Below are 18,468 nucleotides of genomic sequence, written 5' to 3' on the forward strand. Positions count from 1 at the left end.
AGAGCAGGCTCAGCAGCCCCAGCCAGCGCTGGCCACTCGGGAACCCCGGCCCGTGGGCAGATCCTGGCCCAGGAAAAGCTCCCTGGGCAGCCCTGGCAGGGCCAGCCCAGCAGGGCCTGCCCTGGGCACCCACCCGAGAGCCCCCCCAGCCCCAGCAGCAGCTGCCACCTCCCCCCAGCTCTGCCAACCCATCCTTCCCACCAGCCGTGGAAAATCGGGTCCCTCTCCTTCCTCGCACTGCAGGTCCCGTTTGTCTCCTCCTGGGAGGGGTTTAATCTGCAGCGCCCGGGCAGGGCCCGCCTCTCCCGGCTCCGCGGCTGGACGCGCACGTCGCTCCCAGGGGCGGCCGGAGCACCTCCCGAGCCTCTCAGGTTCCCAATTCCCAACGGATTAGAGGAAGAAACACCAGGGAAATTACCCAATTCCCCAGGGAATGTGGGAGCCCTCCACGTGTCCCGCTCAGGAATGTGCTGCCCAGCAGAATCAGCGAGGACAGGGATGGATCCCAGGACAGGGATAATCCCTCTCCCTCCCAAGCTGAGGGATGGGTGTCACCACTTGGGGTTGGGATGGGGCCATCCCGTGGTTTGGAGACGTCTCACTGAGGGAGAGGAACAAGCTGATTCTCCCAAGTTTCATTTTCCCCCTGGTTTTGGGTGGTGGATTGGACGATGGAGTGCTGAGCCAAGGGCTCCTGCTGAGCTGGGCCCGTGTGCCCCTCGTTGCATCAGCCAGGCTGGGCCATTCCCAAATGCCAGCCTGTGCCCAGGGCAGGCCCTGCTGGGCTGGCCCTGCCAGGCTGCCCGTGGCTGCTCCCCAGGGAGCTTTTCCTGGGCCAGGATCTGCCCACGGGCCGGGGTTCCCGAGTGGCCAGCGCTGGCTGGGGCTGCTGAGCCTGCTCTTATCTGCTGGCATCAGCTTTAATCAGGAACCCTCCACCCCTGGCTGGGCTGGGGAGATGCCAGAGACGTCACCCGGGGAAGCCAAGGGGGGATGAGCAGCCCAGGCTCTTAATGAGGCCGGCTAATGAAGCCCTTAATGAGCAGGTGTTGGGGCCACAGGAAGGTGGGGACAGCAGGAGCAGCAGGAGGCACCGGCCCAGCCCCTGGAATGTGCCCAGGGGGCCCAAAGCCAGGCTGGTGCCCGGCCCTGGCACCTCTGGGGGAGCCCAGCACGAGCTCCTGCCCTGGGGAGCCGGGCAAGGCTTTCCCTGCGGGAAGCGGCTCCAAGGCCGGGCAGGGCCAGGGGAAGGTGTCCCTGCCCAGGGCAGGGGTGGCACTGGGCAGGCTCTGATGGCCCTTCCAAGGCCAAGCCCTCCAGGATTGCAGGAGCTGGAGCTGGAGACGCTTCCTTTGCTCCCCCCTGCACGGGGTGCCCTCGTTCCGAGCCCGGGAATGGTTTGGGTGGGATGGAATGCAGGGTCTGGTGGGTGGCAGGGATGGTTTTGTGCCCCAAGGCCCCGAGTGGTGGCCAGGGCAGCCCTTTGGTGCTCGTGCTGTGCAGGCAGGCCCGGGAGGGGCTGTGCCAGGTGTGCCAGGGGCTGTTGTGGGAGCAGAGGCAGCAGGGACAGCCCAGGGCAGGGGGCTGAGCTGTGCCCTCCTGATGGGGATCTGCCCAGGGCTCCTTAATGGCCCCCTGAGATGTTCCTGCATTCCTGGGCAGCAATTACCTGTCCCTGGGATGTGCCCACTGATTGAGCAGCTCTTGCCCGAGATCTGATCCACGTTCCAGGGGCCTGAGTGTTCCCTCCTGCTGGAATGGGGCAGCTGGGCTGGAGATGTCCCTTGTATCCACCCCCCATCCCCTGTAAGGGGGTGTCTGCCCTTCCCGGGGCTGTTTGGGGCCAGTTCAGCCCGGTGTGGGGGTCACCCGATCCCGCTGGTGCCAGCCCTGGGCTGGGGGTCGGGCTTTGTGTGGGCAGGAGCGGGGCTGGGGCTGGGGGGGGAGCCTGGAGAAGCCCCTGGAGAAGGCCCCTGGAGAAGCCCCTGGAGAAGCCCCTGGAGAAGCCCCTGGCCGGGGAAGCGCCGCGCTGCGATCCGGGAGGTGTTTGGGGTGAGGGCAGGAGCTGCCGGAGCAGCAGATCTGGCCGCAGATTGCGGGTGGGGAGGCGGAACGAAGCCGCGGGGCTGGTGGGGGCCCCTCCCAAGCGCTGGGCAGCCCCGGCCCCTCCCTTGGCGGCTTCCCCGCTGCCCCCGGCCCGGGCTGGGGATATAAATCCCCCCGCATCAGCCGGGCCAGCACAAGCCGCTCCAGCGGGACGAGAAGCAGCTGCAGCTCCAGCCCCAGCACCTCTGCCGTGAGTGAGCACAGGCACCCCGAGGCTCCAGCATGGGTAAGACACCGCCGGCAGCCCCCCCGGGCAGCTGCAGCCCTGCCTGGGGGCTGCCCGATGCCCCCGTCCCGGCACGGGGGGCCGGGAGCCCGCAGGGAGGAGGAAGGTGGGGCTGAGCCTCGGCCGTCGGGGCCGCCGCTGCCCAAGGTGCTGCTTCCCTTGGGGCTCGGCAGCCGCTGCCCCGGGGCTGCAGCTCCGTGCCCGGGGAGCCTGCGCTGCTGCCGGGGCATCCTCGGGGCAGCCCGGAGCCCGTGCCAGGCTGGCCCTTCCCTGCAGCCCCGGCTCCGGGGGCAGCTCCGTCGGCGTCCCCGCAGCGGGGAGGGCTCGGGGAGGGCTCGGGGAGGGGGCGGGAGGGGCCAGAGCCGGGCCCGATGCCCGGGATGTGGCCGCTGTGCCCGCTGCAGGGAGGATCGCTGTGCCGGGGCTGGGCTGTGTGCCAGCGGTGCCCATCTGGGCTGGGAGAAGGTCCCCGGGCTGGGGCAGAGCCCGGGCACAGGAAGGAGCCCCTGGAGCTGCTGGCCCGGCCCGGGGCTCACGTTCCCTGCTCTGCCCCCAGACAGATGCAGAGCTCAGTGCTACGAGTACCCGACCTGCTGCCCCGAGGTGGCCAAAGGCAAGTGCTGGGCAGGGGGTGGCAAGGGGGGCACGGGGGAGGGCTGGGGGTGTGTGGCCCCCGCAGGAGCTGATGGGCTCTGAGCCCCTTCCCCAGCGGGACAGACCCTGTGGGTCCAGAGCATCAGCTCAGCCCCGGCTGGGCTGGGAGTTTGCTGACAGCTTCTGCTGTCCTCCCTGGTTGGTCCTGGGGGTGGTTTTTAAGCCGAGCTTTGTGTCCCAGCCCCTCGGGAGGAGGTTGCCTACGTGACCTGCACCTACAGATCCACCTGCATCGACCAGCCTGATTTCCTGGCCACCGTGGACCTGAACCCCAGGTCTCCCTGTTATGGCCAGGTACCTGCTCCTCTCTGCTTTTGCTGGGTTGATGACTTTCTGCTGGTTCTTCTGCTTCAGAGGCCTCCAGGGTCAGGACATTTACTCTGATGTGCTGGGGAAATGCAGGTTTCCCTCAGCCCCTCTCCCCCTGCCTGGCACCTCCTCCTCTTCCCTGCATCTCCCTCATCCTGCTTCTTGTCCCCTGCTCTTATCCTGGTAGGAGCCACCTGGGAATTCCCTTAGGAGTGTTGTCACCACTCCTTTCTCCTCCCCTGGTTGTCCTGCAGCGGCCAGGGATGGCTTCTGTTTGGATTTCCACCTTCCTGCTCTCTCCCCTCTCTCTCCCCTGTGTGCCTGGATCATCTCCACCTCGGTGTGGAGGACAAAGTCGCCTCTGACTCACTTCCCAACTCCCTTCCAGAGAGCCTTGGTGCCGTTGTGAGCCCTGGGGCACGAGCAGGGAATCCACCTGGCAGGAGGGGGAACACGAGGGGTGCCCCAGGGGGGTTCAGGTGTCCTGAGCAGATTCCAGCAGGTTTCCCTCATGCTGCGATGTCAGGGATGTTCCCTCACAATTCCTGCTCCCATCCCAGCTGGGCCATGGGCATTCCCTGCCTCTGGAGGCTGCCAAGACACCTCCTCTCCACCCAGGGTGCAGAGACCACCTGAGCAGCCCCAGGGCTGCGAGGATTTCGAAGGAAAAGTCCCTTCCAAGCCCAGAATAGGACCCCGAACAACTGAAATGCGTTTGGAAGTCCCTCCCCAGGGGGAGTTTGCCCAGCAGAGCAGCAGCTCCGTGGGGAGGAGGAAGATCCCTTCCTTTCCCCAGCCGAGTGTCCCTGAGCTGCAGTGGGCAGGGCTGAGGAGGTGTGGGGAGGATCCCCCCTTTCCCCGGGCAGTGGGCAGGGCAGGGAGCAGCGCTGTCCCCCCGGGGGTGGGCGGGCAGTGGCAGCCCCTGTGCAGGGAGGCCCCCGAGCCCCCGGCCCCGCCAGCAGCGCCGTTGCCGTTTCTGCCTCCCCCCTAACTCTGCCTTGGCTGCCTTAGGTGATCCACCGGCTGCCCATGCCCAACCTCAAGGACGAGCTGCACTCCTCGGGGTGGAGCTCTGGCTGCAGCTGCTTTGACAATGGCACCACGAGGAGGAACAAGCTGGTGCTGCCCGGTCTGATTTCCTCCCGCATCTACGTGGTGGATGTGGGCACCCAGTGCCGGGCCCCCAAGCTGTGCAAGGTATGCCAGGGGGGGCAGTGCCAGCCTTCTGGCAGGGAGTTGGGAACTGGCGCTTCTGGGACGGGGCCTGGGCACCAAGGGCTCTCTCTGCTCAGCTTCTCTCTCAGCCTGGCTCTGCAGAGCCGCCCCCCTTTTCCTCTCGGCTCTGTCCTTGCCGCTCCCAGGGGGGCTCCCCCCGGCCCTGGGTCCCTTCCTCTGTGTCCCCAGGAACCCCCGGGACTCCCCAGCACCCCCCTGGCCCCCAAAGAGCAGGGTGGGGGCACAGGAGCTGCTCTGAGCTGGGGGTTGTTGCTTGAGGGGCAGCTCAGGGGCTTCTGTGCCCTCCCCAGGGAGGAGCAGCCCCAGCCGGGGGGGCTGTGGGGGGAGAAGTCCTGGAGCAGCAGGGATGTCGGGAGCCAAAGGCCCTGCCAGGGAGAGAGTCCAAAGGCTGGACTGGACAACCTGGGGGTGTTTTCCAAGTGCTGGTGTGGGAGGAGCCGAAGCAGTCGGGGGCTGAAGTGGGGGGTGTGTGTGTGTGTCCATCCCGCAGATGATCGAGCCGGTGGACGTGTTCTGGAAGTGCAACAAGGGCTACCTGTCCACGGTCCACAGCCTGCCCAACGGGGACGTGCTCATTGCCAACATGGGAGACCCCGCTGGCAACGGCAAAGGTACCTTGGGATGCCCAAACCCCCCCAGGGAGTCACCCCTGTCCCAAACAGCCCGGGCTGCACCGGTGCCACCCCCCTTGTGTGTCCCAGGTGGCTTCGTGGTGCTGGACGGGGAGACCTTTGAGCTGAAGGGCAACTGGGAGAACGAGTGCGAAGCCCCCCCGACGGGCTGCGACTTCTGGTACCAACCCCGGCACAACGTGCTGGTCAGCTCTGCCGGGGTGGTGCCCAAACGGGCAGGACGGGGCTTCAACCCCGATGACCTGAAGAAAGGTGCGTGCCCGGGGCTGGCAGTGCCGGGGCAGCGCTGCCCGAGGGTCCTGGGGGGTGTTTGGGGGCTCCCTTTGGGGGCTCCTTTGCCCCGCAGAGCCCCCTTGGGCGGGCATGACCCGGGCACGGGCGGCCTCTCCCGCGGCTGCCGCGGCGTTTTCCCGTCCCTGCCGCCCCGCAGCGTCCTGGGGGGGTTTGGGGGGCCGTGGGCCGCCCCCTGCCCCTCTGCTGAGCCCCCCTGTGCCGCCCCTCAGGGGTCTTCGGGCGCCGCCTGAACGTGTGGAACTTGTCGTGCCGCAGCCTCACCCAGTGCTTCGACCTGGGCGAGGACTCGCTGCCCCTGACCGTGAAATTCCTGCACAACCCCGACGCCGCCGAGGGCTACGTGGCCTGTGCCCTCAGCGGGGTCATCTACCGCTTCTACAAGTGCGAGGTGGGCGCGGGGACCCCCGGGGGCGGCCCTCGGGGAGGAGGGGGCTGTGGAGGGGGCAGGGGCGGGTGGGCCGAGCCCGGGCTGGGCTCCCCCCGGGGCGTGGGGGGCAGGGGAGCCCCCGGGCCGGGCGCTGGGGGGGCTCAGGGGGCCGTGTTTGTGCGCAGAGAGACAACTGGGCCGTGGAGGAGGTGATTCGCATCCCGCCCAAGGACGTGTCGGGCTGGATCATGCCCAAGATGCCAGGTTTGTGCCCCCTCGGGGGCTTCCCCTGCCCTCCCAGAGCCCCGTGGGGCTCAGCCTGGCCCAGCCCAGAGCCTGGCCCGGCCCAGAGCCCCGTGCCCTGTGCTGGGGCTGCCCCTGAGCCGTGTCCCTGTCGCAGCCTTCACCGCGGACCTCATCATCTCCCCGGACGACAGGTTCCTGTACCTCGCTAACTGGTTCCACGGGGACATCCGGCAGTACGAGCTGTCCAAGGGCTGCAAGCCCCGCCTGGTGGGGCAGGTGAGGGGGGCACAGGGGGCTGGGTGGGTGGGTGGGGAATGGAGGGCTGGGTCTGTGCCAGGGCCACGTGTGTGCCACTGCCCCCCTTGCAGGTGTTTGTGGGAGGCAGCATCCTCCGAGGGGGCCCCGTGACCGTGTGTAGGGACGAGGAGCTCAAGTGCCAGCCCGAGCCCCTGGTGATCAAGGTGAGTCCTGGGGGATTGGGAGGGGAGACAGAGCTTTGCTCTGCTCCTTCTCCTGCTCCTGCCACCCCCCAGCCCCAGTAACCCCCCCATTGCCCCCCAGTGCAAGCGGATTTACGGCGGCCCCGCCAAGCTGCAGCTGAGCCTGGACGGGCGCAGGCTCTACGTCACCAACTCCTTCTACAGCACCTGGGACAAGCAGTTCTACCCCACCATGGTCAGGTCAGCAACAGGGGGGGCAGAAGGGGCTCCTGGGCACGGGGGGGGCTCTGCGGGGCCGGGGCTGTGCCGGGGGGCAGATCCCGGGCCAGGAGTGGAGCCGAGGGTTGGACATTCATCCCTGGACATTCATCCCTGGACATTCATCCCTGGACATTCATCCCTGGAGCCTCTCCCCGGGCGGGACGTGGCGCCCGGCACGGGGGTCGCCGGTGCCCAGAGCTGCCCCTCGTCCCCCCGCAGGGAGGGCTCGGTGATGCTGCTGATCGACGTGGACACGGAGAAGGGAGGCCTGACCGTCAACAAGAACTTCCTGGTGGATTTCGGGAAGGAGCCCAACGGGCCCGCCCTGGCCCACGACATTCACTTCCCCGGCGGCGACGCCACCACCATCGAGATCCTGCCCTAGGGCGGCCCGGGGCGGCTCCGCCCTTCCCTGCCCCTGGAGTGCAGCTGCTGGGAAAGGGCGGCGGGTGATGGGCTTTGGGGTCCCCCTTCCTTGTTCCTTGCTCCAGTCCCGCTTCCCCCCCGGGCTGAGGGAGCTCGGCCCTTCAACCCCCCTGGCTTTGTGCGGGCAAACCAGTGCGTGGGCACCTTCCCAGTGCCCATTCCCAGTGCCCATTCCCAGTGCCATTCCCAGCTGCCCAGGGCGGGACGGGCCCGGGTGGGATCCAGGAGTGATCCCAGGTGGGATCCAGGAGTGATCCTGGACAGGCTCCCGAGCTCCTGGGCAGAAAGTGAAGTGCCCAGTCTGACTGAGTTCCCTCCTCCGGCCGCGCCGTTCCCGCAGCGTTTCCCGGGCACAGGAGCCCTCCCGGCTCCCGCCCCACCGGCTCTGTGTCCCGGCTGGAGGAGCTCCAAGTGCTGGCCTGGGAAGAGGGGCCTGTTTGCTGCCACTGCTTTGCTCTTGTCCTGCTTCAAACGCCAATAAAACTCTCGGTTGCATCAGCTGGACCTTGTGGTGTGTCAGTTCAGGGGGAGCTCAGGGAGAACAAACCCCAGCAGGGCTTCAGGAGGAGATGAGGGTTGGGAAAATCCCTAAGACAGGGACTCTGTTCCTCCCAGAGTTCTCTTCCTGCACTTCATGTGCTGACAAACTGACCTGAGTCCCTTGGGGATCCTCAGTTCTCCTTCACCCTGAGTGTTTCCTCCAATCCAGAGGGAACCATGAGAGTTGCAGACCCTCCTCCTGCTCTCCACGTGCTGCCCAGGGCGTGGAATCCTCCTCATGTAGTTTGTGATCCCTGGAAAGGCACGACCTGGAGTTCCAGGTGGAGGAAGAGCCGTTCCTGGGTGCAGTTCTGTGCTGAAGGAGAAGGTGCAGCCTGCCCTCCCCTGGCCACGGGCAGATCAGGTGCCTTTTCCAACTGCAGACTCTCCAAAAAAAAAAAAAAGACACAAATTTGTCAAACAAACGACATCCCTGCTTCCTGCAGTGACCTCACACCTGTGGTCTTGGAAACACAAAGTGCCAGATAGACACTTAAATAAATAAATAAATAAATAAATAAATGCACCTCCACCTGACCTGAAGGGTAATTTTATTGCTGATTATTTTATGGTGCACAAGTACAGAAATGAGCTGGAGGTGAGGATTTCAGGGAGATTTCACTCGGCTGCCTCAGAAAGAGAAATGTGGATTTAGGGAGCGGGCGAAGCTCCAGGTGCCCTGATTCTCCTGGTGGAAAGGGAAGGTTTGGGGAGGTTTGGGAGGGGGGTGAAGCAGCCCCAGGAGTGGTCACAGCCAGATGTCAGAGGTGCAGTCCCCCCCCGGGTACCGCATCTCGTGGGCCAGGCAGGGCCCGTCTGGCTCCTTCCCGAAATCCACCAGGAAGTTTCTGTTCACCGCCAGCCCCCCTCTCTCAGTGTCCACGTCGATCTGCAGCATCACAGAGCCTTCCCTGCGAAAGGGAAGGAGGGAACAGGCGGTGGGAGGAGCCGTGGCAGGTTAATTGGCTTGTTAATTAGCCCATAATGGAGGCGCCGACCTGGCCCAGCCCAGGTTTCCTTACCGGAGAAGGTCTGGGTAGAACTGCTTGTCCCAGCCGCTGTACAGGGAGTTGGTGACGTACAACCTCTTCCCATCCAGGCTCAGCTGCAGCATCTGAGGCCCACCTGGAACCTTCTTCCCCTAAAATGAGCGGAGAACGAGGTGCTTGAGGTGCCACGTCCACCCCCTTCCCAAAACACTTGCAGGGACGGTGGTTCCACCGCTGCCCAGCTTTGGTGGCCAACAGGTTTCAGTCAAGGCCACCTTCAGCTCTTCCACATCCCGAGAGCTTCCCCAGGCAGCTGCCTCAGTGGGAATAACTCCAGCTCAGTGGTTGGGCTCGGTGGGCTCAGAGGGCTTTGCCAAAATTAATGATTCCACCACTTTTTTGGTGGTTTTTTTTTAACTGGAGAGGGAAGATTTCGGCTGGATTTTAGGGATAAACCCTTCCCTGTGAAGGTGGTGAGGCCCTGGCACCTGCCCAGGCCATGAAAGGGTTTAGTTACCTTTAAATATTGGGCATCTCCAGAAAGGATTAAAACCAGCACGTTGGGCAAACTGACCTGGATGACAAAGGGCTCGGGCTGGCACTGCAGCTCCTTGTCCTCCAGCACAGTCACAGGGCCCCCCCTGCAGATGCTGCCCCCCAGGAACACCTGCGAGCAGGAGAGGGGTGAGAAACAGGCACCAGCCCCCCCAGGAACGGGAGAGAACGAGGGGTAAAACCCTCCAGACAAAGAGAACTCGTTTTTTTCCTCCTCCTGGGAAAAGGAGGAGCTGACACCCAGGGCTGGAGCCTCACCTGCCCCACGAGGCGGGGCCGGCGGGTGTCGGAGATGTCGTACTGCCGGACATCCCCGTGGATCCAGTTGCTGAAGTACAGGAACCTGTCGTCCAGGGAGATCAGGATGTCGGTGATGAGACCTGCAGGGGTGAATCCCACAGCCAAGTCAGGAGGATCCATCCCCCAGCCCCATCCTCTGCCAGAGCTCCGGTGGCAGCAGCTCCGACACGCACGAGCCGGAGGGTCACAACCCACCCTGGGATCCCAGGGCCTGCTCCAGGCTCTGCCAGCATTCCCAGGACATTCCCAAACACCCTGAGCTCAGGCCCAGACTCCCAAGGATTCTTCTGGAGAAAGCGACCTCAAGCACCGAGCAGGGTGGGGGGCAGAACTCAACCTTCCATCTGCTTACCCCGGAGGTGCCACACAAAGAACCACCCCCTCCCCAAATTTGGTCTTGTTTTTTTGCCATTTAAGGACAAAATTAGGCAAAAAAGCTGCTCTGGAGCAGGGAACTGATGAGGAGAACACCCCACTTCTTTCCCACTAACCAGGCATGTCTGGGAGGAGCCAGCCTTGCACCTTCTTGGTGGGCACTTCAATCACCTTCTCCTCTGCCCAGTCTCCTTTCTGCAGGAGGGAACGCTGAGTTAGGATTTAAGCAGCCACCAAATCATGGAATATCCTGAGCTGGAAGGGGTCCACGAGGATCCTCCAAGTCCAGCTCCTGATGGTTGCTTTGATGAACACCCCCGGAGGTCTGAGCTGGGCTTGGCAGGGGTATTTATTTACCAGGTGCTGCACAGGGGGGATTTACACACCCAGTAAGTGTTACCCAGGCCCCAGGGAGGGTGGTAACAGTATTCCCAGCAGGAATGCTAATAGCTTTCCTATGCAACAATAACTGCAATTGCTTTGGCAGCAGCAGAACCTCTGTGTCCAGTCCGTGCCCACTTTCCCTCCCCCCTAAGGGGGATAACCCCTGGAGAGGGACTTTTCACAGGGGTGTGGGGTGATGGCTCAAGGGGAAAATGGTCTTAGGTGAGGGTGGGGAGGTCATTCCGTGGATGCCCCATCCCTGTGAGCCTTCCAGGCCAGGCTGGATGGAGCTCTGGAGCAGCCTGGGCTGGTGGGAGGCGTCGCTGCCCTGAACAAGCCGCCCTTTAAGGTCGCTCCCAACCCCGACCCGACCCCAATTCCACCATCCCATCCCCTCTCCCACCCTCAGGGTGCCCTGGGCTGGGATGTTTTTCCCCTCTCCTGGAAGGGCTGACCCACCTGTGTCTTGTAGAAGCGATGCACGGCCCCGCTCAGGGCGCAGCCCACGAACCCCTCGGCCGCCGCCGGCTCGTGCAGGAACCGGATCTCCAGCGGGATGGAGCCCTCTCCCAAATCCAGGGCCTGCAGCAGGACGTGGCTGCTCCAGTCCCACACGTTGATGTGGCGCCCGTAGCGCCCTGAGGGGCAGGAATAAACCTTCTTATAAGGGAAGGTTTGAGGAAATAATTGTATTTTTAAGGGTTTTTCCCTCACCTTTCCCCACGTCAGCCGGGTTGAATCCGTCCCTCAGGGCTTTGGGAGCTCCCCACTCCGTGCTCAGCAGGACGTTGTGCCGAGGTTGGTACCAGAAATCATATCCTAGGGAAGGGACCTTTCCCCCTCTCTCCCAGTTGCCTTTCACTTCGAAGGTCTCCCCGTCCAGCAGGATAAAACTCCCTGACACAAAGGCCAAAAAATGTTGTTGGCAGACATTCCCACGGCTTTAAATAAGAGCAGTGATATTTAAATATTTAAATAGCTGGTTTTCTGAACATGCTGTAAAATGCAACCCCTACACTGGAAGAATATTTTGTGATTCTGGCTTTGCTTTTGTCCTCTAGTGAACGTTTTGTGATTCTGCTTTTTGCTCTTGTGGCCTAAAGCAAACAAAACTCTGGATTTTTAAAGGCTTATAATGAATTTTTTAAGGTCCAGTTTGCTTCTGTTTCTGCTGAAATCATCCCAGTAAATCCACCAGCCCTCTTAGGGGACATTTCAGGATCTTAGAGAAGATCCTGGAGGATTCACCTGGTGACTCAGTATCCTTGAATCCTGGACATAATAATCACCTGCTCAAGGACATGTTTGCCCCTGATCCAGCAGGAAAATCCCTGGGAATAGGAGCTCCCTACCTCCCACCTAAACTACATTTCTTTTAATTCCTCCCAGCTCTCAGGTGGCTGAAAAGGCAACAAAATTTCCAGGCAGGAATCCTTGTGAAATTTGAAAATGGGAGAATGCAACCTGGGACAGCTCGAGGAGTGTGTTTGGAGGCAGATAAATGATGTTTGGAGGCAGATAAATGATCGTTCTGTTCTGGGAGATTTAAAAAGCTCTTCTGCTTTTGCAGCCTGGACTCTGGGAGGTGGATCCTGCCGTGCCAGGAATCCTTTCCCAGAGAAAGGAGGGGGAGCAGCACCTTTGCCATTGCCAGCAGGGTCCCCCAGGCAGCTGATGAGGATGTCCCCAGTGCCCAGGCAGTGCGAGGTGTGAGGGTTGGCCACGTTCCCCTTCTGGAACAATTCCAGAGGCTCAACCACCTGCAATGGGATGCACAGATAGGTCACCCCCCACCTGCCCCTGAGTGTCCCCAGCAAGTCCTGCTCTGGTTGGGGGCCCCCACTGTGAAGCAAAGCCAGATAATTACACAGGGAAAACTGGACATTCAGATCCAGCCCTCTCTGCCAGGTCTGTGTCTCTGCCAAACGAATCCTGGGTGAAAATCCAAGGAAATTTGAATTCAGCCCCTGGAAAACACAGTCAGCTGAATGTGCCATGTAGGGGTTTGCCTCTTGTGGTCAAAAACAGTGGCTTTGACTGAAATACTGCAGAGGCAGCTGAGGAAGTTTTAAAATTAATTTAAACCCCACCACATTTGCTTGTGTTTCTTTGGGATAACAGTTTTGTGTGGAGTTTGTCAATAAATGGAGTTTCAAAGTTCCTCATGCCTGGCAAAGGTTTCCATGAATGTCCTGCAGGTTGGAATCCTTGGAGTGCCCATCTCTTGGCCAAACAGATGAGGAATAAAAGGGTGATTTAAAGCTCACAATCCACCTTGTGGAGCCTGGGAGCCCTGGGGTCCGTTCCCACGTCCACCACGTAGATCCGAGAGGAGATGAGGGATGGCAGGATGAGGAGATTCCTGCTCTTGCTGGCGTCCCCAAAGCAGCTGCTGCAGGCGTTCCAGCCCGAGTGGTGCAGCTCATCCTGCAGGTTGGGCATGGGCAGCCGGTGGATCACCTGGAAAGCAAGGAAAGCAGGCTCCAAACTACCTGGAAATCTGGGAAATCAGGCTCCAAAATACCTGGAAATCAGAGTCCAAACTACCTGGAAATCAGGCTCCAAGCTACCTGGAAATCAGGCTCCAAGCTACCTGGAAATCAGGCTCCAAACTACCTGGAAATCAGGCTCCAAACTACCTGGAAATCAGGATCCAAACTACCTGGAAATCAGGCTCCAAACTACCTGGAAATCAGGCTCCAAACTACCTGGAAATCAGAGAAATCAGGCTCCAAACTACTTGAAAATCAGGCTCCAAGCTACCTGGAAATCAGGGTCCAAACTGCCTGGAAATCAGGGAAATCAGGCTCCAAACTACCTGGAAATCAGGCTTCAAACTACTTGGAAATCAGGGAAATCAGGCTCCAAACTACCTGGAAATCAGGCTTCAAACTACTTGGAAATCAGGGAAATCAGGCTCCAAACTAACTGGAAATCAGGGAAATCAGGCTCCAAACTACCTGGAAATCAGGGTCCAAACTACCTGGAAATCAGGGTCCAAACTACCTGGAAATCAGGGAAATCAGGGTCCAAACTACCTGGAAATCAGGGTCCAAACTACCTTGATATCAGGGAAATCAGGGTCCAAACTACCTGGAAATCAGGCTCCAAACTACCTGGAAATCAGGGTCCAAACTAACTGGAAATCAGGCTCCAAACTCAGCCCCCTTGAGGGGTTTTTCCCTCAGGCAAAGAAAGGTCATAAATGCCAAGGAAATGGGTCATTGTGTGGAAGTGTAAATGCACAAAGAGAGAGGGAAAGTGCTGGTTTCTGTCAGTCAGGAAGCTGTTTTGCTCCTGGGAAGTTCAGGGATCAGATCCCAATTCCTGATGTGCAGAACTTCTCCTCAGGGGGGTGTGAGATAAAAAGAGCCACGAAAATCCAGGAAGGGCCTCGAGACCGAGAGAGAAATGGGAGTTTGGAGTAAGAAAATTGGGTTTTCTTGTTCCCCCCACAAATATCAACTCTCCAGGGACTCTGTGAAGCCAAATATTAATTTTCCCCAGCAGGTACCTGGCAGTAGTGGGGGGATTTGGGGTCCACATCCACCGTGGCCAGGTAGTCAGGCTTCTGGATCCCCGTGTTCCTGTAGATGCAGGGCAGGTAGAGCAGCTCCTCCCGGGGACCTGGGGGCACAAAATTTGGGTGAGGCACCAAAAAATATTCATTTTTACCAAAAAAAAAAAAAAAAAAAAGTGGTGACATTTAAAGGAATCTTAAGGATTTTATATGTGTTTTATATGTTTTATATATTTTCATAGACTTTATATATTTCACATATGCCACTCTGGGAGGCATCTGCCTTGTCTTCCCCTAATTCCAAAATAATTCCACTGCTGCTGGCCTGGATTTAGGAAAGCTGTGCCAAGAACTTGCCTTTCATGGCATCCAGAGGACTTGCATATCCTGGTCCACACGCTCCACATTTCGCTGATTGGAGAGAGAGAAAAAAATGAAATAAATTCCAATTATTTAAACATCCAAGTTCTTTTCAGGCACATCTCCGAGAGGAGAGGGGAATTTTAACTCCAGTTTTTAATTGCTGACTCCAGGCAGCGCTGGGGTTACTCCCAGTCCCCTGGAAACACCCACATCATGATGCTCCATCCTCATGAAAAATGGGAAGCTGGGGCCTTCCAGGAGTTCAGCCTCCCCATTTCAAAGCCCATTTGTCTGTGCCAAAGGCCTGGGATGTGGGGAAAGGGTGTTAAATATTTGAGGGAGCTGCTGATTCGGTGCCAGGAGAAAGATTTCCCAACGGGAACAACCCACGTGGTCGTTATTCCTGGAAAGCCTCTGGGCTTTCCCTGCAAGGAAACCCTGGAGAAGTGGTGATTTTTTTAGGATTCCCAGCCTGGAAAAGGAAAGGATTGACCAGAAGGCCAGGTTGGAGCAACCTGGGCTGGTTTGGATCCTCCCCAACCCCTCAATAACAATAAAACAGGGACTGACATTCCGGGAGGGCACCACTGAACAAGAAAAAGCTTCCAGTTGCAAGTTTACAGATTTCAAGCACCACCTGCTCTCACACACTGCCCTGAGGCTTCTCACGGACTTCCAGGAACCTTTTCAGGCAAAACTCATGAGCACAGGTTGAAAAAAATGAAACTCAGAGTTAAAAATGAAAGGAATATATATATATATATATATTTAATGTTGGAATGTTTGTATTTTGGTGCTTTGCTAAGTGCTGACGTTCCCACCAGGTTACACCCTCCTGCTGAGCCAGAATTAGGTTTTTTTACCTAATCGGTGTTTTTTTTTAACCTGGGCAGGATCATGTTTTTTACCCAAACTCTCCACCAGGGCAACGGCGTCCCTGGCAAACCGCACAACATTTCACAGTCAAGGGTCCAACTTATTTTAGTCCCTCCCTCTGTTTCCCGTCCGGCGAGCCAAGAACGGAAGATCGTGGAAATCGGGGGAGGAGGGGGTGGTGTCTCGTCGCTAAAAATACGTCAAATAGAAGCAAAAAAGGTCAATCCAGACCCTTCCCCCGCCCCCAAAACTTCCTCGGGGTTTCACATCCACGAGCAGCAAGTGCGAGGGTTTATTTAAGTTTTTAAAGGCTGGGGGGACTGGGAGAGAGACCCTTAATTAGAGCCCCCCAAAAAGGCATTTAGCGATGGGATTAAATTCGAGGGGAGTTCGGGGCAGCAACAGCGAGAGGGAGGAAAAGAAGCTGAGTCCCCAACCCGCATCGACACCTCCCGATCCCGGTGGGATCCAGGGCTGGATCCAGGGTGGGATTCAGGGGTTGGAGCTCTTACCCATGTTGGAGCGGCGCGATGGGAAGTTCAGCTGCCTGGAGAGGTTTTGTTTTTTTTTTTTTTGGTGGATCCAAAGGGTGTTTTTGGTGGATCCAAGCGGTGTTTTTTGCGGAGCCGAAGCCGCGGAACCCGCGGGAGGAGGAGCAGGCAAGGACCGGGAGCTGCCAAAGGGGAGGATCCAGCGCGAGGGGAAGGATCAAACTCCAGCCTCGATTCCCTGGGGAAGAGCGCAGGGAATTTCTGTCCTCGCGTTCCACGTTCTCCTGGGAATGAAAGAGAGACAGTTCTGCTCCAAAAAGCTGGATTTTGGTGTTTGGAGTTGTCCTGGAATGCCAGGCGGGATCCCGGCTCAGCTCGGATTGGAAACCACCCAGACCAGGCAGCTCCATAAGGAAAAACCCACGGGATTCCCTCTCACAGAAGATCCTTTTCAAGTTCGGCGGCTGCCCCGAGGGCTGGGAAATGTGGCTTTCCCTCTGTATTCCAGCTGGGATTGGCTGAACTGGCCCCGAGGAGAATCACCCGTGGATTTCCCGCCGGGTTTTCCAAGGAAATCGCTTTGTTTTCCCTCATTCCCAAAGCGTTCTCAGGAGGGGATCCCACATTTTTACACCCCTTTCTCACTTCCCTGACTTTTATAGAAACCACCAGGAAGAGCAAGGAAACATAAACACGATTTTTCTTTTATTACTGAAGAGATTTAAAGTTATTATTGATTTTTTTTAGGAGAACCAGGTGCATTTATAACTTTTTTTTTTTTTTTTTTTGGGGGGGGATTTTTCCCCTCAGGCTGTGCAACAATTCCCAACCTCCCTTTCTCGGAGGGGAATCCTTCCATCACCACGTTGGCATTTGCTCCTCTGCAGGGGAGGGCAATTAGAACGTGAAATTCTATTTATAGCAGCCCAGCAAAGAGGGGTGGAGGCCAAACCCCCTCGTTTTTTTGGCCCCAGCCTTCTCCTGGCATCCCCAAATCCCAAATTATTCTCGAGATAAAAATCTGAGCTGGCTCAAAGCAATACTCCAGTTTTTATTGAAGTGCTGCACAGGGGTGAGGAATTTGGGTTTATTCCTAAATTTAAAAAGCTGGTCTGGAAGCACAGGATCCACAATTCCTGTCCCACCCCAAAATTTCAGTGCATTTTTTGAGCAGTGGGGAACAAATCCAGGCTTTAAGGCCAGGATTTCAAATGTTCTTATTCTTGTTCTTCATCTCAAGCTCATCCTCACCTGTTTGATGGATCCTCTTGGATTCAGACCCTCCCAAGGTGGATTTAATGGGAAAAAAAAACACTTTATTTTCAATCTTTAAACTCCATACTGGAGCTGCCAACAATAATTCTTTCACCTACAGGCAGAATGAGAAAATCTCCAATTTAACTCCTGTCCTAGGGTTGATATTTGTGTAAAATAAAAAAACCCAATTAATGAGCATCCTCAGGCAGCACAGCGACCCATTTGTGCAGGGCATCAAGGAAAAATATTTAATGGAGGATCCCCCAAATTATTATTTTTTTTTGAGGGAGGTGAAACAACACATTTTGCTTTCACTTCCTGAGGGGTCTGGGAAAAAGAATTTTAGGAAGGGGCGGAAACATCGATTTCCATAGAGAAATGTGTTCTTTGTGTGAGGGAATGGGGAGCTCAGAACTTTGCATGGGCATTAAAAATCTGGATTATGCTTTCAACGTCCGGATTTAAAGAACGTTAATTACGTTTAAATTTACCAGCAGTTAACTACGAATTTATCCTAAATTAATAATAATAATAATAATAATAATAATAACTGAGCCCATTGTCCTGTCAGCGCCGAAGTCACTCTCCCTTTTTTCTGAGCCCCTTCTGAGCTCATAAAGGTGCTGAAAGGCTGTAAATGAGGGGTAATTACGCTCCTGGAGGCAGCAGGTTCCAGACAGCCAGGTAAAGCCAGACTTAAGCGAAGGAACACCTGCCCCAGGTGAGGGATTTTTGACAGGGAGCACCTCCAGGCCAACCTCAACCTCAACCTCCTCCTCACCTGGGGACAGTCGATCCCTCCTCACAGCCCTTCACACCCCTCATACTCCTCACAATCCTCACAGTCCCTCACACTCCTCACAGCCCCTCACACTCCTCACAGCCCTCACACCTCCTCACAGCCCCTCACACCCCTCACAGCCCTCACACTCCTCACAGCCCTCACACTCCTCACAGCCCTCACACTCCTCACAGCCCCTCACACTCCTCACACCCCCTCACACTCCTCACACCCCTCACAATCCTCACAGCCCCTCACACTCCTCACACTCCTCACACCCCTCACAGCCCTCACACTCCTCACAGCCCCTCACACTCCTCACAGCCCCGCTGGGTGGGGGGCGGCTCAGGCCCAGCTCCGGGACAACCCCCGGGACACCCAGCTCGGGGGGGGGTGGGCGGCGCCTCTCTCAGAGCGTTCCCGGGCCCCGCATCCCCCTCGGAGCCCCCGAGGCAGCAGCGGGAGGGTCGTGAGAGCCGTGAGGGGGTCGCGCCCCGCCGGCCGCCATTCCCCGCGCCCCCCTCAGCCCCCTCAGGGCCGGCCCCCGTGACGTCACCGCGCGCAGGAGGAAATGACGTCACCGTATCCCTCCGCCGGCCAGGTCCCCTTTCTTGTGTGTGTGTGTATGTGTGGTGTGTGTGTGGTGCGGCTGCGGGCGCCGCGCGCGTGTATCAGCCCGCCGGGCCCGGCGCCCTTTTTTTTCTTCGCCCTCCCCGTGAGCTCGAAGGTGGCGGTGGAGGGAGGGAGGCAGGGGAGGGAGGGAACACGGGACACGCCAAGCACGGAGCCGTCCCCGGCCAGAACGTACAGAGGGCGAGCAGAACAGGGATAATCTCCTCC

At 58.5% G+C, this 18,468-nt stretch overlaps 2 protein-coding genes across 3 annotated transcripts; one reads left to right on the plus strand and one right to left on the minus strand.

Annotated features, from left to right (window-relative positions):
- The first annotated feature begins 4,309 nt into the window (after nucleotides 1-4,309).
- On the plus strand, nucleotides 4,310-7,512 carry LOC126647889 (methanethiol oxidase-like). The gene is made up of 9 exons (XM_050330478.1): nucleotides 4,310-4,492; nucleotides 5,022-5,142; nucleotides 5,233-5,415; nucleotides 5,667-5,845; nucleotides 6,010-6,088; nucleotides 6,225-6,346; nucleotides 6,439-6,531; nucleotides 6,632-6,750; nucleotides 6,991-7,512. The coding sequence occupies exons 1-9, from the start codon at nucleotides 4,325-4,327 to the stop codon at nucleotides 7,154-7,156; spliced, it is 1,230 nt and encodes a 409-aa protein (XP_050186435.1). The 5' UTR covers nucleotides 4,310-4,324; the 3' UTR covers nucleotides 7,157-7,512.
- A 759-nt stretch (nucleotides 7,513-8,271) lies between these two features.
- On the minus strand, nucleotides 8,272-18,461 carry LOC126647852 (methanethiol oxidase-like). Of its 2 annotated transcripts, none has more exons than XM_050330420.1 (13): nucleotides 18,437-18,461; nucleotides 15,612-15,874; nucleotides 14,218-14,271; nucleotides 13,855-13,967; nucleotides 12,615-12,800; nucleotides 11,980-12,100; nucleotides 11,055-11,237; nucleotides 10,800-10,978; nucleotides 10,073-10,151; nucleotides 9,540-9,661; nucleotides 9,301-9,393; nucleotides 8,760-8,878; nucleotides 8,272-8,648 (listed from the first exon to the last, which is right to left on the minus strand). In XM_050330420.1, the coding sequence occupies exons 2-13, from the start codon at nucleotides 15,613-15,615 to the stop codon at nucleotides 8,486-8,488; spliced, it is 1,416 nt and encodes a 471-aa protein (XP_050186377.1). In that variant the 5' UTR covers nucleotides 15,616-15,874; nucleotides 18,437-18,461; the 3' UTR covers nucleotides 8,272-8,485. The 2 variants fall into 2 exon arrangements, with proteins under 2 accessions (XP_050186377.1, XP_050186376.1); XM_050330419.1 differs by lacking the exon at nucleotides 18,437-18,461 and adding an exon at nucleotides 16,842-17,621.
- Between the last annotated feature and the right edge of the window lie 7 nt (nucleotides 18,462-18,468).

This window comes from Myiozetetes cayanensis, unplaced genomic scaffold (genome assembly GCF_022539395.1).
Source record: "Myiozetetes cayanensis isolate MyiCay16 unplaced genomic scaffold, myiCay2020 scf41, whole genome shotgun sequence".
Taxonomy (NCBI): Eukaryota; Metazoa; Chordata; class Aves; order Passeriformes; family Tyrannidae; genus Myiozetetes; species Myiozetetes cayanensis.